Source organism: Enhydra lutris, unplaced genomic scaffold (assembly GCF_002288905.1).
Source record: "Enhydra lutris kenyoni isolate GAN:26980312 unplaced genomic scaffold, ASM228890v2 scaffoldscaffold31, whole genome shotgun sequence".
NCBI lineage: Eukaryota > Metazoa > Chordata > Mammalia > Carnivora > Mustelidae > Enhydra > Enhydra lutris.
This window is the reverse complement of record NW_019154115.1, coordinates 1,616,358-1,629,429: the sequence shown is the minus strand read 5'-3', so window position 1 is coordinate 1,629,429 and position 13,072 is coordinate 1,616,358. Positions and strand designations below refer to the sequence as shown.

The 13,072-nt window shown below is 42.2% G+C and overlaps 1 protein-coding gene across 3 annotated transcripts in view; it reads right to left on the bottom strand.

The window, feature by feature from the left end:
- Positions 1–1,669: 1,669 nt before the first annotated feature.
- LOC111153233 (high mobility group 20A) overlaps positions 1,670–13,072 on the bottom strand; it is a 74,837-nt gene continuing 63,434 nt past the window's right edge. For all 3 annotated transcript variants that reach the window (XM_022512134.1, XM_022512132.1, XM_022512131.1), the window contains exons 7-10: positions 9,277–9,352; positions 8,047–8,262; positions 7,225–7,367; positions 1,670–4,114 (exon numbers count right to left, since the gene is read on the bottom strand). In XM_022512134.1, coding sequence (XP_022367842.1) covers positions 7,231–7,367; positions 8,047–8,262; positions 9,277–9,352 — 429 coding nt within the window. In that variant the 3' untranslated portion in view covers positions 1,670–4,114; positions 7,225–7,230. The remainder of the gene's footprint in view (positions 4,115–7,224; positions 7,368–8,046; positions 8,263–9,276; positions 9,353–13,072) is intronic.

Here is a 13,072-nt window from a genome sequence, read left to right as displayed (position 1 = left end):
GATGAGATGAATGGACACTGACGTTTTACCTGCTCTCTCAGTCCAGAGTTGGCACATGAGCTAGCGTTTATTTCTATAGATATTCTGAGGGCAGGGAATGTGTCAAAAGGCAAATAAATGAAACAAAGAAAAAGCCCTTGACTGGGAACTCTCAGTTGCAAGGGAGGAAATTCTTTGGGAGGGCAGGAAGTAGCTATGCGCTTTTCTGCCAAGCAATGCTTCAATTCCCCCACCCTCAGGGAAAGTTTATCCTGGTGTTGTTTCAATCCAGCAGATGCTGAGCAGTTAGAGAAAGGGAACAAACAACTGGGGGAAATAATACCACCTGTTTATGTTGACTTTTACCAAACAGGACTGGCCACCAGCTGTTGAGGGGTTTGGGAGAAGCTAAGGTGGGAACAGGAAAGGCAAACTCGGACTGAAGCTAGGTCTTGGCTTTTTCGCTTATTTGGTGGCGGGGGATCGGGGCGGGGTCCCAAGGAAGTAGAGGACCAATTCTCAGATGGCCAAGAGGCAAAGGCAGTATAAGGCACCCTGCTCGCTGACAGAGCAGGGCTGGCTTTGGTGTGTGCACGGCGTTAACGCGTATCTGTTAATTGCTTACTCTGTATTCTTTCCCCTTCTTCAGTGACTGTAACTCACACATTATTGGGGGAAGTAATGTCCAAGGAAAGGTGACATTTCTTGGCCTCCTTTATAGCGAGCTGCTGTCACGTGACTGAGTTCTGGAAACGCTGAGTGTGATTTCCAGGAAGACTCTTTAAAGGGTGCTGACTCAGCTGGGTTTGCCATGCTATCCTTGCCCTCTTTTCTTCTTCATGCTGCCTGGTCTTTCAAATGACAGCTGATGGTCAAGAGGCTATTCTGGACCACGAGGTGACCCTGAGAAAGGAACCATGTTGTGGTGCAGACAGGAGCCATTACACTGGCCTTGGACTGCCAACCTTTGGAATACTTTTCCATGACAGAGATGCATTTCTTGTTCAAGTTTCTGCTGATCTGGGTTTCTGTTAAGCATAGAGTCAAGCCCCATCCTAACTGAGTTGGCTCAGTAATTCTCCGCACTCATGGAACCAAGTCTTAGTGTCCTCCAAAGCACAGTCACTTCTGTTCCCTAATTCTAGCTTTCTGACAACAGCGTATGAGAGCTGTGAGGCACGTGTTCTGTCAGAAGAGGAAACTGGAGCTGGAGCAAAGCAAGTCTTGCCCAGTGCAACACCACTGGCTCCTTGGAGAGCAGTGGGCTTTGAAAGCCAGATTCTCTCGCCCCTAGGATTTTAAAAGCATGGTGGAAAGAGGTGACAGTTTTTTCTTTAAAAATGATTTTGATTGGTTAAGTAGTGGTTATTTTTAAAAGCAAGCATCCAAGGACAAGTAATCTCTTCTGTCAAAAGGAACAACATCAGATTTCTTTCACGTAGCCTCCAGAACACTACTGCTACATTAAAATGAATTACAACTCATTGTACTGTTACAACATACATTAAAAGAGTTGAACTCTCAAACAGGCTAAGACACATTTTGAATAAGCAATTAGCAAAATGAATGTGTTAATGTTTTAAAAGCATAACAGTCTTGATGATTAATGTGGAGTTGACAAAGTCTTTAAGATGAAAAGGCAGAGGTAGGACTTTTTTCTTTTTCCAATTACAATGCAGGGAAAATTGAATGAGGTGGATTCAACATAGAAAAGTTTTAATGAGGCAAGTGTCAAGCAAACATATCAACTTCTTCAAAAACAAAGAAAATCTAAAAGTTTAATTACAAAAACACTTGTACAGAAAACTTGGCATTTCAACAGTTCCAAACACATATACACAATTTTTTCCCCCTAAAATTTAATGTTGTCAGAAATAAAACACTTTGTCTTACTTTCCTCAGCTGCTCCTTTGTGTTTTAATGAAAGAAAAAAAGAGATCTGTAACACTGAATAGGCAACAAGTTATTTCTGGAGAAGAACCTATGCGTGTGCTAGAATATCTACAAGTTTACTGGGGAACATGAACTGCGTACTGCGTTAGCCCACTCACCACCTCCTGGTTGAACAACACAGACCTGCTTTACAGAATCGGACAGTTTTGTGGCGGCTGAATCCCAGCCACCAGAGTCAGGTGTGTAGCTACTGGGAGAGGCAGAATTTTGAAAGCAGGCTGCATATTTTGTGAAAATGGTTTCAGAGTGTAGGCAAGATCTGGGGTATTCCTGAATATGCAAATGTCTCAAGTCAATGTCGGATGTCCTTGCTAGAGTCTCGAGAATGATAATCTTTGGACCAAGTTACAGCCTTTCCTGGTCAACAGTGCTGCTAACAAAGGGGCACAAAACGGACACAAAGGAGAAACAGAGAGAAATACGAGGAGGAAAGAAAAAGGAGACAAAGTGTCTGGCAGAAAGGCAGATACAAACTTCCAGAACTGGCTTGGCTGTCCTTCTGCCATACACAGGCTATTCTAGCTTGGACTGAGCATGCAGGGAGGCTGAGGGAAGTGACAAGAACAGCAGGTGAGGGCAGGAACACAGGAAAACAGAACAAAGCAGGCTAGGCTTACGGCGACAGATAGATGGGCTCTTATTCTAAGAAACTGCCAGGCAGTTGTGTGTGGGCTTCAGTGCGTGGAAATTTGACATGTGCTCATACGACATTTTTTAACAAGGTTGTTTTTGTTGTTATTTTATTTCCTTTGGGATAATAAAGAAATCAGGTAAGGAGATGCTGAGAAGACAGGATGGTGCAGCAACCCGACAGGGGGTTTCTGGCTTGTACCCTGGCTCATGAGCAGATTGTGAGGGGAACACACTTCCACCTGCTTCAGTGGCGTGGTGCCTAGACAATGGGCTCAGCATGTGCCACTTTGGTTCCAAAGATCTCGGCTGCAACTGTCAGCCTTGCGCTCTAGAGCAACAAAACACAACACAGCAAAACCCTGAGGTGAGAATCAGAAGGCTGTCTTCCCTTTTGGTGTTTTAAAAAAAAAAAAAAAAAAAAAATCACTTCCTAAGAGGGGAAAAGGAAGGGAAGCCTGTCCTTTTGAAGTAGATTTTGCAGTTGTGGCTACAGAGGGAAGACAAATTCCTCTGTGCCCTTGCTTATTAGCTCAAGAGACGATTTTGAACATTTCCACCCGTCCCTATCCTTGTACCTAGAGCATACAGGGATTCCCTCAGGTCTCGCTCATGATAAACTTTGGGTTTTTGTTTTTAATGCCAAATGAGAAACTACTTTTCCCGTTCTCTCCTGTTTGCCAATGACCTTTTCCTTAGCAAAAATGCTCCATAAGACACTGCCAACAGATGGGAACAGAAAAGCCTTGCTGGGGCTGGGACCAGACCGTGTCTGTGCAGGAGCAGTGCTTAGGAAACAGCAGGCAGTAGCAAGGAGGAAGGAAAGAGCATTCTCCTTCAGGGCAGCAATCACAAAGCCTCGGTGAGGGCTGGCACCCACTGAGCACAGTGTGGGGTAGGAAACACAGCCTTGCTCCAAAGGGCACTGTCGACAAGAAGCTCCTTTCTTTGGAGTCACAGCAGGACAATGATGCGAGAAGCCTGGGCCTGTCCAATGAGAGGAACTCTCCTTCAGAGCCCTGCTGAGCAACAGAGCCCAGAGGTCAGAAAATGGAGATGTTGAACCTGAAGAAGGTGAAGGAAATAAAACATCACCCCCAAAGGCACTAAAAAAAAAAAAAAAAAAAAAGTGACAGCTAGGTAAGAAAACCGGAGCCACTGAGAAAAGGGTCCCGTGTGAAGTGAAGCAATGAGAAGGCTTCCTTCCTGCTGCAGGAGAGGGCAGGGTCAGGGCAGCTGGTCGGCAGAATCTATGCAGACCCACTTTATCAGAAAGAAATGCAGATGCCAGGAAACTGGAGACCCGGGAGAAGGGCTGTACACTTTCAAAGCTGCACAAGGACGGTTCCACAGGAAGTGCGTATCCATGTTCCTCTAGCTGCTCTCTCCTATGGCTTCCCGGGGCGAAGGCATTAAACTCCTAACTGATAGTTCTTTCCCAAGAAGAGCAATCTGTACCCCCTCTCTGCCTCCACTCAGTTCATATTTCCATGGATGGCTTCTCATTCCTCACAAGTAAAACCACTTACAGAACGTCATGGAGCTCTAAGACCTGTAGGATTGGGAGGGAGAAAAACAATGAAGATACCAAAAAGGTAATAAGCACTGATCAGAAAGGTTAGGGCTCTGGGTTTAAAAAAAAAAAAAAAATGCTCTGTTCTATTTCTAGTAGGATTGAGGTGAGAAGCAGGGTGAGTGTAGACAAAAGAGCTCATAAAGCTGCAAACAGACAAGCTCACTGAGATGTTTTAGATAACATTTCAATGAAATGTGGCCCAGCTCCAGTTCGGCAACAATAGGGAGGTAGGAAAATCGTCAGCCCAACACAGAAAAGCAACCATCGGGGCCAAATCGGATGATGGAAAATTAGTACTCCATTTTAGTCCAAAGAATGTATAATCAATCAAAACCAATTTTCTTCAAGCAGAAATCTAAAAATCTTGGCATGTATATAGAAATGTATTGTGTGCAGAGAATCAATACATTTTCTTACATTGCTAAATGCAATCGCATAAGAAAGGGTTTTTTTTTTTTTTTTCCCCTCAAAGAGCTGAATATTTTTCATTTGGTTAAACTGAAATCAAGTAACATATGGATTTTGACAGTTTATGTGACATTGGTCACCTCTCAGTGTGAAACTGCCCCATGGCTTCCTCTCAGCCCTACTTTTTTTCTAGGTACCAGTAAGACACAGAGAAAGGTGACAGCTGGGGCAAGACTTTCTTTGTACGTCCATAAAAATGATTTTTAAATGGGTTGACCAAAATTTTATAACATTACAATTATTGGATTGTAAGTTTTTCTATTTGCTTCCTATTTATCTTAATGCTCACATTCCAAGGCTTTTTATAGTGTCTTCCCCTTACACCTGCTCCCACTCCTTATAGCAATGTTTTAGAAACCTCACTGAACCAGAATTTAGGTACACATGTTCTTGTCCTGGATTCTGCACTCATCTACTTAGATATTTTTCAGGCAAGAAATTTCACCTCTTCGGGACCCAGTTTCTTCCTATGTAAAACGCTGGGATTTCTGAAGGCTCCTTCCAGCTCTAATATGCTCCCCAAAACTGTAGAACACTGGCTTCCCTTCACTCATTGGCTCCTGACAGTGGATGAAAACTTGGCCAAGCTCACGTCAGAGTAATTAATTGCACCAGGAATGCTGGGGACATCAGGCATAGCTGTCTGCACATATTTGTATAATGAGGCCAAGCCAGTATTAATCACAGTCTTCATAATTGTTTCATGTGACAGTTTCGAGGGGTGTGGGGAACGACCTACTCTTAGTTATGCTTGCATGACTAGATTGTAAGAATCTGAAGTAATAAAATCGGTTCACATTTCAGGTATTTCTGTTTTCCCAAAGCAAAACATAGGTTAAAACCAAGGATAATGGTAACATTCTAGGTTTTCCACGACACCTCTGAAAGCCGATATTACAGTTCATATCCTGAGATAGGCAAAGCTCGAGGAGAGTCTTACTGGCAAAATGCTCAAAACAAAAAACCACTTTTGGCTCAAAACTTGTAATAACTGCCCTATACCTACGTGAGGAGACACCATGTTATCAATTACTGTGTTCTTTCACAATCTTCCACAGTTTCTCCCGGCTCTCTCTTTTCAAGCCTACAAGAGTGCTAATTGAAAACACTGTGTGAAAATGAGAAAGATGATGAGCTCCTGAAAATCCCAGGCCTAGATTTACAAGCTGTTCCTTTCATAAACAGCAGCAGTAATGCCATTTCTTCATTCTGTAGGCAGTCCAGCCATCTCTTAGAAGTATGGGCTGTTCCATCTGGCTACCCACTAGAAGGACGGTAATCCTTTCCCCATCAGAGCAGGGCTGAGGCTAACATATAATGAATTGTTTTGCAGTTACCATCCAGTGGGATGGCCAAGGAGAGACTCCTGCTTTTTGTCTCTGCTAGCAGATGTTGCCTCATTAGACAAAGTCATGGGTTTTATTTATTCTTACACATTTTGCTCAAGGTCCAAACCTTACTAGAATATGAATATGTCTATGAGTGTGCTTAGGTACCTGCAGGACAAATAAAGAAAGATTCAAATCCATGACTGGCCATTGTAAGGAGCATATCCTGCTGTCCACTTTTGTCTTTCTACCCATACATGGCCACCTCACCATACGGTCTTAGGACTTCCACAGTTTATAAGTCTGCTGCAGACCAAAGGGATGTCAATTCTGTGGGATGGCATACTACAGGGCACACTAGCTCTAGAAATTTAGGTGAATACATACGAGTTCTATTTAAGAAATGACACCTGATGACTACCATTAGCACCAAAAAGTTTATATGGTCAGAGACTTTCTGGAAATGTACTTTTTTTCTTTTCTAAGAGGACATAACACATGCTACTAGTCATTTGTTGAAAATATTTTAGAAGGCTTATTTTCTCTCTCCTCTCTTTTTTGCCTACTGAGAATTTATTTTTTAAATTGATTTAAAGTCTTTTCATTTTTTATTTTATTTAAGGAATCTCTGGGCCCATAGTGGGGCTGGAACTCAAGACCCCAAGATCAAGGGTTGTGTGCTTTTCTGACTCAGCCAGCCAGGAGTCCCCCTTCCCCTTTTTTAAAAAGTCTAAATCTCTTTAAACAGGCAATAGCTGTTTCACTGTAAGGATAGTCCACAGTGACATCTAACATATAATAGTTACTCTGATATTGAGTGCTGAATGAAAAGCTTCTTACGTAGGTTTATATACATGCGATGTCTCAGTGACTGCTGTTGTAAGTGATCATTAGTATTTTCCAGGGAAAAGGAAGCTTAACAATTAAGTGATACTTATTTTGTTCTAAGCGCTGTTTTGGGGGTGATTTGTTTTAAGCTTCTCATTCACTCTTCAAAACCCTTTGGGAAACTCACACCGGAGAATACAGCTACTAGCTAACAAAGCTGGAATGGAGGTTCAACCACAAAAAAATCATGCTCTTTCCACTAAATCACGCTGAGGCAGGCATGAGAAAGAACTCTATTCTGACATTATTTCCTATATTTAGTAACCATGTAACAGTAGTTTTAATCAAGTCTCCAACTCATTTATTTGATGTATTGCCAAGGTTTTAGTAGCTCTGAGAAAGCCTACTGCCTTATTTTGGATGACGTGTTGGCAAATACGTATTGCATCAGTGAGCACTCACCATTCCCTAACGATCAAGCCTGTTCACAACTTCTCGAACTGTAGCTATGAAGTTTTCATTGTCTTGGGGATTAGCTAAAATAATACTGTGCAGTCTGTTCATATAGGAGTCAATGGTGTCCACAGTAGGTGTCTCTCCACTTCCTGAAGTGAGATAAGGAGAGAAAGAAAGAAAATCCTCCCTATTCAGTTCAACCACAGCACACTTAAGCGACGCCACAGTAAGTGTGGGGTCTTGGTCTGCTCCACAGAAAAGATTTTCATTTCAGAGGAGAGACTCTGAGACCTCAAAGAAATGAACTTAATCCACATAGCCTGAATAAAAAGACGGGCTATATAGTTGTTCTACCGTATATACCAGTAGCTGTATATAACAAGAAGTTAGAGACTCTCCCAGCTTTCTGCTGTGATTATCCTTCACAAGAAAGAGGATATAAAAAAATACCAGTGTTTGTTTTCCTCTTTCATCCCATTAAAACAAAACTACAAAGCGAGCAGACATGTATAAGAAAAATGCTCTACTCAGGATTTATTACTCAGCTTTCATTATTCTGAATATCGAATTAAGCTTAATAGAAAGAAAAGTAAATTACATGAAAATATAATTGGAGAAAAATTTAAATGGTCGGAGAGCCCGAGATTTTGGATGACTGTAGCCAATACTGAGATACTGTTACAAGACCCACAGCAACCTCTGAGCAACAAAACCCCTTATTCTATTGATTTTCTTCCGGGTGGGGAGACCTCGCCCCACTGATACCAACACAAGACAGCACCTGCTCCCTCCCCCATCACGGAAGTGCCCAGGTAAGGGTGACGTTACCAGGCAAGGGCATGCTGGCAAAGCTGCTGGTCAACACCTGCCGCAGGGTCTCCAGGTGCTGCTGTAGGACGGTGTTGCGGCTCCGCTCCTGGATCACATCCACCTCCAGCTTCTCCACTGCGGTGCGCATGCTCTCCACGTGCTTCTGCAGGGCTGCGTTCCTCTCTTCGAACTCCATGTTGGATTTCCGGAGCTGGCGGAGCTCTGCCTCCCGAGCTGAGGACACACGCCCCACACAGGGCACATGGAGCACTTGGAGTCTCTGAGGATTCCCGAAGACTCTTACAAGGAAGTTCTGCTCAGCTGTCTCTAATTAGCTACCCCACCTCAACTCCCTAGTCTCATTAGAGCCTTCCAGATAGCAATTTCAGCAATAAAATGCCTGGTTCCCCAGAGCTATTTTAATTCTTAAAGCTGCTCATATTCCTACTTAAGATTGCAAGGAACAGTTGCAATTCTCCGTATTTCTGTTTATTTTGTTTTGTTTAAAAAACTGTGCAAGAAGGAAGCCTGAGGAATATATTTTATCTTTAAATCTTTTGCAGTGGTATAGCTAGCATATTGAGAACTATTTTGAATATTTCTGTCTGAGAAGGGCTCTTAATCATTTGGCAAATATTCTTCCATAAAAACAATAGACATGACTTCTGGCCCTTGCCAACTTCCTGTACTTTCATCAAATGATTATTATAATAGATCACAAAACAGAGAAATAACCTGAGCAACAACCAAAAAAAGTATTTGTTATAATCAAATGCAAACTTGATTAAATGGTAATGAGATTAAAAAAAAAAAAAAAAAAAGAAGAAGAAGCTGAGGGGCTTTCACAGGGGGTTCCTGGGAGACTGGAAGCATAGCTGTGGGTCTCCATCTTTACTGCAATGGGGTCAGCTTTGCTCTTCCTTATTTTATATTCTGGATGCCCATGTAAGCTTTTGTTTATACAAAGGGTTTCAGGCTAAGAGTCTGAAAGCAACTGAATTAGTGATGCACATTTATTTCCTTTGATCCAGAGACTAAAGTAGCTTTGACAAAGCTGGCCTGGCTTTCCCTCACTGGTTTTTGAGTAGCTACCCTTACTACAGAGTGAAACAGAAACAGTTTTCTCCCTCCAGAACAGTCCTAGGGTCAAGAATATCACTACCACTGCTTCTGAGCAACGAATCCCTCCTGAGAATGAAATCCCCCGTCACAAACCTGAGGAACACAAAATGATACTTTGGTAATTACCTTTGCTGTGGTTCAGGAATTCCTCTGTAAATATAGGAATGTCAAAAACAGACCGTTCCTTTACCTCTGTTTCTTTCTGTAAATCAAGAGTAACAAAACAGTTAATTCTTTTTTTTTCTTTTTAAAGATTTTTATTTCTTTGTATTATTTTTTAAAGAAATTTTTCTTTATTATTTTTCTTCATTTTCTTTCTTTATTTAAGAGAAAGTGGGAGAGCAAGCACAGAGCGAGAGGGAGAAGCAGATGCCCCAGTGAGCAGAGAGCCCGATGCAGGGCTGGATCCCAGGACCCTGAGGTCATGACTTGAGCCGCTTAGCTGACTGAGCCACCCAGGCACCCAGTTAATTCTTTTCCCCTCTTTTCTCTTTTAATGAAGTAGAGTTGACACACAATGTTACATTAGTATCAGGTGTACAATGTAGTAATTCCACAAGTCTGTACATTCTGCTTTGCCCACCAAAGAGTAGCTACCATCCATCACCACGCAATGTCATTACAATAGCACTGACTATATTCCCTAGGCTGTACCTTTTATCCCTGTGACTTATTCATCCCATAACTGGAAGATTGTACCTCTCCCTGCCCTTCACCCACTTCGCCTATCCCTCTGCCCCCATCCCTCTTGCAACCACCAGTTTATTCTCTGTATCTATGGGGTCTGTTTCTGCTTTTTGTCTAGTCTTGTCTTTTCTTTTTTTAAAGATTCCATGTATAAGTGAGATCATATGGTATTTGTCTTTCTCTGACTTATTTTTATCTAGCATAATACTCTCTAGGTCCATATGGATTGTCACATAAAGCAAAATTCCATTATTTTTTATGGCTAAGTAAAATTCCACTCTATGCATGTGTATATATATGTGTATATCTTCTTTTTAAAATCTTTTTAAAGATTTTATTTATTATTTGACAGAGAGAGACACAGTGACATAGGCAACACAAGCAGGGGGAGTGGGAGAGGAAGAAGCAGGCTTCCTGCTGAGCAGGGAGCCTGATGTGGGGCTCGATCCCAGGACCCTGGGATCATGACCTGAGCTGAAGGCAGATGCTTAACGACTGAAGCACCCAGGCGCCCCTGTGTGGATCTTCTTTATCCATTCATCTATTGATGAATAGTTGGGTTGCTTCCATATCTTGGCTATTGTAAATAATGCTGCAATACACATAGGGGTGGATATATCTTTCCAAATTAGTGTTTTCACAAAACTGTGAATTCCTTTTTTTTTTTTTAAAGTAATCTCTAAGCCCAATGTGGGCTCAAACTCATGACCCTAAGGTCAAGAGTCTCATGCTCCATCAACTGAGCTACACAGGCACCCTATAAACAGGTAACTTTTTTTTTTTTTTATATTTTATTTACTTATTTGACAGAGAGAGAGCGAGCACGCACAAACAGGGGAAGCAGCAAAGGGAGAGGGAGAAGCAGGCTCCCCGCGGAGGAGGGGAGCTCAATCCCAGGACCCTGGGATCATGATCTGAGCCGAAGGCAGACACTTAATGACTGAGCCACCCAGGCGCCCCCCAAATAGCTAATTCTTAAACAGAAGCTAAACTGAACAGGTAAAGCCTGAAGGCCATGTGTTCCTTACAGAAACAGTAGGGTGAGCAGGACTCAGTTCAGGTGGAGGTGTGTGGGAAATGTATTCACCTTTTAACTGGAATCAACCTTTAAAGAGCTCAAGTACGTTAAGTATTCAGTTCTCTTAGGTGCACAATTGTTGTGCAATGAGAAATCTTAAAACAAACTTACATAGGGGCGCCTGGATGGCTCAGTCAATTGAACATCCAGCTCTTGATTCAGCTCAGGTCATGATCTCTGGGTCCTGAGATCAAACCCCGAGTTGGGCTTGGCACTCAGTGCAGAGTCTGCTTGTCCCTCTCCCTCTGCTTATATCCCTGTGCTCGTGTTCTTTTTCTCTTTTATAGATAGATAAAAATCTTAAAAAAAAAAAACAAAAAACAAAACTCTACATAAATTTCCCTAATGGAGAATATGGAAGCCATTTCTCAACTATGTGCTTTGAACAGTCAACAGTATACGGCTGTGCAAGTGGTTGAGGCAGGAATAGAAAAAGGGAATTTCTAGGTGTTTTTTTTTTTTTCAGTCGCTTCTGTTGGTTATGCATGTAAAATGCTTTGAGATAGGGCTGTCCGTTCTAAGTTTGCAGAATGGACAGTAAGAACTCTGCCAACCATGAGCACTAACAATGGCATTCTATTGGTACTACTGCTTCACTTACTTGAGGGGCAGCCTACAATTGGGGACATTTTAGATTTTCTTCAAACACAGGGAAAAACAAAACAAAACAAAATCAAGAAGTTAGAAACAAGTAGGCTCTAAAAATGAGAACAGCGAGGGATTATGTGAAAATAACAAAGGCTAAAATTAATTCACCAACTTGGGGAATTTAAAAATAAAATTTAAAAAATAAGGCCTCACAAAATTACTGTAAAATATACCCCATGATGACCCTTGAGGATAAAGTCACTTTCAAGATGCTTTGGCTGCCATTTCTATAGTGAATCTGAATCTGAAAGCATTAGAAATATAAATCCTAAGTGTACAGGCACAGTGTTTAAAATCTTGCATAATATAAGGTGGTAAAGACAACAGCAGGCAATGAGCACTGAAGAAATCATCAGTGAAATTTGAAGATTCCAAAACCCTTCTAACATAAAGAACAGTTAAAAAAAAAAAATCTTGGGGCGCCTGGGTGGCTCAGTGGGTTAAGCCTCTGCCGTCGGCTCAGGTCACGGTCTCAGGGTCCTGGGATCGAGCCCCACATCGGGCTCTCTGCTCAGCGGGGTGCCTGCTTCCCTTCCTCTCTCTCTCTCTGCCAGCCTCTCTGCCTACTTGTGATCTCTGTCTGTCAAATAACTAAATAAAATCTTTAAAAAAAAAAAGAAAAAAAAATCTAAAGGCACTGCTAAAAAAATATGTTTATAGCCAGAGATAGAATATCTTCCCTACTCTTGCCACCACTAGTCTCTTAACTTCGAACACAAATATGATCTGGCGCCCAGCAGAAAGCTAAGCCGTTAACAGTCTATAAGGGGATTCTGATCGCCAAGCTCCTGTTTCCATACTGGCGTCTGCCTTGTCAGTGGGCTGGGCTGTGTGAACAGCCTGCCAATGGGAGTTGATCAAGAGAGGCATCTAGGATGTTAAGTCTTTCAGAGCACTTAATTTTTATCTTTAAACAAGGCAAGCAAAACTTCAACTTAAAAACAATTTAAACAATTTAAAAATAAACAATAAAATTATCAGTGAAAGCCCCCATTTCAACATGTAAAGCTCTATCTGGGGCTAGTTCCTAGTGGTTTGAAACAGAACCAAAGTATGGGCAAGGGATGCTGGTGCCAGAAGGGATCCTAGACATATTTCACGGTGGCTTTCTCTCGACTCTGCAGGCTTACGAACACTTTAACCCTGTTGCTGGGTTGCTACAGGAAAACAGAACACTTATGACATACAATTTCAACACAAAGTGTAACAGAAGTCCACAAATGACCTCGTCTAGTCTTAGACTTTATCATCCTACCTTTTTCAGTCTCCTACTTAACCGCACAGGCTCATATGAAATCAGTCCCCTAGCCACAGGTCTGACTATCCGCTGCTGAGAAGGGTAGGGAGGGATGCTTGGCTTCCTTTACCGTGGTATCAAGAGCCCTCTCCAAGTCCCCTGACTCTCATCGGACTGGTAATTCTCTTCTCTCTTCACCAGAGTGGCCCAAACCAAGCTAACTGCATAAGCGAGAGCACAGCACCTCGTAGGTGTATTAACACACTGCCCCT